Source organism: Chaetodon trifascialis, chromosome 10, assembly GCF_039877785.1.
Source record: "Chaetodon trifascialis isolate fChaTrf1 chromosome 10, fChaTrf1.hap1, whole genome shotgun sequence".
Taxonomy (NCBI): Eukaryota; Metazoa; Chordata; class Actinopteri; order Chaetodontiformes; family Chaetodontidae; genus Chaetodon; species Chaetodon trifascialis.
In genome coordinates this window covers 5881076-5884970 of record NC_092065.1, presented here as the reverse complement: position 1 = coordinate 5884970, position 3895 = coordinate 5881076, and the positions used below count along the sequence as shown (strand labels likewise).

Genomic DNA, 3895 nt, shown 5'->3' with positions numbered 1-3895 from the left:
CGTGCGTGTGTGTGGAGACCGCATCTGTATGTGTGTGGAGTAACATTAAGGGCTCTAACATTGGACAGACCAACAGTTTAACCAACAAGATTCATTTAGAAAAATATATTAAACAAACCACTGACTCATTTTTTTAATCATTAAATCAACACTGTAATTCTTTCATGTAACATAAAGCGGCCAATCCCTTATTACTCAAATATCGGACGCGCAACACAATTTAGAGAGGAAAGGAGGAAAATAAAGCCATGTCCGATAATAGACGCACAGTCATCAGCTGCTTGTGTAAGTTCCATGAGACGACCTAAAAAGGCAGCTCCAGAGCTCGACGCTGACACCGGGAAAGTCCGCTCAGTGTTATCAGAGGGCTGACACTTTGATTGTAAAACCAAAACGCTGCGCTTTGCTCGGCGCACAGCCAAATGGGCACCAGGGGCCGATGGGAAATCAGGGTGGGGGTTGTGCGTGTTTTTGGAGAGGGTCGGACTTAAGGCAACCAATGAGAAAGTCGCCCGAGGTGCCTGCTCTGACTGGCTACTTGTCGGGAGGTTATATTGTGCACGTCTCACTACGACGGTGCATTTAAACAGATCCGTGTGGAGAGAGAGGCGTGCGTGCGAGGAGACAGAAACACATACACACACACACACTTCAGGCACAACAACAACAACACCTGATACACGCTCAGCGGGGATCGATCAGCTAAATCGGGCATCTTTCGCAATTTTGGAGCTTGGGTTGGAAAGATTTTGGAGATGTCCAACGTCCAGTTATCAAACAGCGCGCTTGAGAGGCTGGTGGCCAGGAGGACCTTCCCTCTCCACAGACGCACAAGCGTCTGCCGCAACCTCTTCGGACCGGTGGATCATGATGAGCTGAGCCGGGAGATGAAAGCCAAGCTGCGGGAGATTTCCGAGCGGGATCAGCAGAGATGGAACTTTAATTTCGAGGCCAACACCCCGCTGGATGGGGATTACAAGTGGGAAGAGGTGACCGTGGATAAGACCCCGGTGTTTTATCAGGACTCTGTACAGAACGACAGGACCAGGGTGCCTGCCACTCCCGTCAAACAAAAGCCCTCCTCGGACTCTGATGTACCGGAGACCCCTCGTATGGATGTACTGGAGCGCTTGGCCTTGCCCGAGAGCAGCAGCACTCCCCCTCCGGTGGAGGTCAACCAGGAGAACCGCGCAGACAAGCTCAACTCAGGGAAGCCGACTCGCAGACAGGTCCCGTGTGTCAGACGCAAGAGGACGGCCGCTACTGACAACAACACACACATCACAGGTAAAGACAAGACATTTTTAAATCTCATGTTTGTGCTGTGTTGCTGCGCCCTCGGTTCAGATCATTCCCGTGTCTGTCGCTCTCATTCGTGCGTAATATCAGCTCAGGTGTGTGTCTCAATTGCCTTTTTTTTTTTCATTCCCACAGACTTCTTCGTGAAACGAAAGAAGGCTGCTGATAGAAAATCCAGTGATGCGAGCCCTTGCCATCACTCCAAGTCTCCTATCCCGGTGGAACAAACTCCACGGAAGAGGATCCGTTGAAGGTATGTGGATTTATCGGATTTTTAAAAATGCTCAATCCGTATAAAATAGTTAAATCTAGTCTAAAATGACATACATATGACATTTTTTCACCTCAGATGATCTATTTGTTAATTATTGGGAAATGTGTAGCTGTGTGGGTTGTTGCATTATTACTATTTATTTATGTTGTGTTTTTCCTGCCATAATGCTTTGAGGATTACGTGAGCCTTAAAGCGCAGGCAGGCTTATCTGGGAGGGGGGTGGGGAGAGTTTGTGGTGGTGAAATCGCAGTAGTAGTGATAGTAGTGGCTGTAGTAACACTAGTGGTTGGGGGAGGGGAATGTGCGTCACGATGTGGCGGGAAAAGGCATGGGTAAAGGGTGACGCCTGCTGCTGAGGTTACATCTCCTGTTTCCCCAGAAAGCTGACGCGCGTCTTTCCTCGCAATGCCCGCTCTGAAAGCTCACCGTGTTTTATTCCTTCCTCAGGTGTTTTTCTTTGCACTATTCGCCCGCGCATTTTTGAGGACCAAGGGGAGGATGTTACTCCACGCTACTTAAAACGTCGGAGATGAGAAAAGAGGGGACGGTGTGGGAGGAAGAAGCCCGACCGGCCGACCGCTTCGGCTCGGTGCGCCCCGGCGGAGCGCAGCCAGCAAACCGGACCAGACTCTCAGGACTGAACGGTTTGGGAGGGGAAGGGAGTGAAAAGAGAGAAAGTTTCGCCGAACGACTTCTATCCAGTACAAATGTAGCATTCATTGTTGCTTTTGCATACAGCCACTCGACAGTGTTAAATGTTTTAACATCTGTGCAATCCTAAATTACTTTAAAAGAATTGTCTACACTGGCCAAAAGTGTACAGCTTTATAGAGACAATAGCTTATAAATGTTTATTTCTGTTCTATTTTTTTTCTGTAAATGTATATTTTAAGACTATTCTAACTTATAATTTATTTATGTTTCTTTGTATTTGTTAAATGCCTTGTTGTTTTAGCCAAAGGGCATATTTTTTTATTTTATTTTATTATTTCCATTTTGTATTGTGATATTTTGCAATCATGTAGCTTCTTTATATAGTCCACACTTGAAAAATAGGTTTCTTTGTGTTTCTGAGCCGTATTTGTGTGTGCGTGTGCGTGTGTGTTTTCATACAAGTGCCCTGATTGTGTCTTGCAAAAGATGAGAATAAAATATTTTTCACTTCAACTTTACGCAGCTTTGTTCGCGTGTTTTGTCCAGTATGTTGTTTTGGGGTATTCTGAAACTGGTTGTGAGTCAGATTAGTGCTGAAACTGAAACTGGGACCAGAGGCTTTGACGTCTTTGTGCTTTCCGCTTTCTGCCTCTTTTTTTTTATTCAGCTAAAGAAGGAACAACAACTTAACTGTACATTAAATGACGAATGGCCTCTTCATTCTCTCTTTATTGACTCTGACTTTAGAGATGATTTATTTTATTTCACACTGCTGCAAAGAAAGCACAATAAACCCCATCGCGAGTCCACGCAGTGTTATCACAGACGTTTATGGCTCTTCCCCTGGGACGCAGGTACATTACTTTTCACTGAGCTCCGCCTGTATCTGTCTGCCTTTATGGGCTCATATACCTTGCGGGGGGAAAACGCATTCAGACGTGCAGCCTTGGGCAGCATGGCAGCTGCGGGATATAGGCTGGGATTTAAAGGCCCTTTCGCCCCTCTAAAGAAGCAGCAGCTGCCTTTGGATCCCCGCTTTGTCCGCCACGGAGACACCCCCACATCCACCCGCACTCAACAAGCCCTCTAAAGACCCACTCACACACACTGTTTACCCCGCCGTGGATACACCGGGCGTGGAGGCCACCTGCCAGAGCTGGAAAAAGAAAACTACTAGTCTTTGTAATTGTCCTCGTCTATTGAAACAAACCATTCAGCAGGTCATACTTGCAAGTTTACCCTTAATTGAAAGAAGCCAAATGCAGCAGTGAATGCGCACCGGGCCTGGGCTGCCTCTCAGTGCGCACAAAACAAAGGCGCATTTCATAATTTTTCCATAAGTTCCTCCGTTTGTTTGAGCGGCTTCGACTGTCTGCCATGAATGTTTTGATGAAAATGGAGACTTTTGATTGCCAGAGTGACTTCGTCAGCTCTATGCAGCCATAAGCTCTGACGGGCTTGTTCTGATTTCCAACACAAAGCGCTCTCCGGCTCCATTCTTTCCTTTTTGTTGCCATATGGCAAATCCATGTAGACATAGCCAAGACCCATTCAGTCAGCCACAGAATGTCCTGCATCAGAGAACAAAAGACACTTTGTCTGGCTGCTCTATTGATACGGATGGGCGAAAAAAATATTATAATTAATCTATGGCTATATCCAGCTAAT

General features: G+C 46.5%; 1 protein-coding gene across 1 annotated transcript; it reads left to right on the top strand.

Annotated features, from left to right (window-relative positions):
* The first annotated feature begins 314 nt into the window (after positions 1–314).
* Positions 315–2743, top strand: cdkn1cb (cyclin dependent kinase inhibitor 1Cb). The gene is made up of 3 exons (XM_070972264.1): positions 315–1287; positions 1435–1552; positions 2021–2743. The coding sequence occupies exons 1-2, from the start codon at positions 756–758 to the stop codon at positions 1548–1550; spliced, it is 648 nt and encodes a 215-aa protein (XP_070828365.1). The 5' UTR covers positions 315–755; the 3' UTR covers positions 1551–1552; positions 2021–2743.
* Positions 2744–3895: the final 1152 nt, after the last annotated feature.

What these genes read in the sequence shown, in the direction of transcription:
- cdkn1cb (XM_070972264.1), top strand. Translation starts at nt 756, where the DNA reads ATGTCCAACGTCCAGTTATCAAACAGCGCGCTTGAGAGGCTGGTGGCC. An exon ending in CAACAACACACACATCACAG is followed by an intron (nt 1,288 to 1,434) that starts GTAAAGACAAGA and finishes TCATTCCCACAG; the next exon opens with ACTTCTTCGTGAAACGAAAG.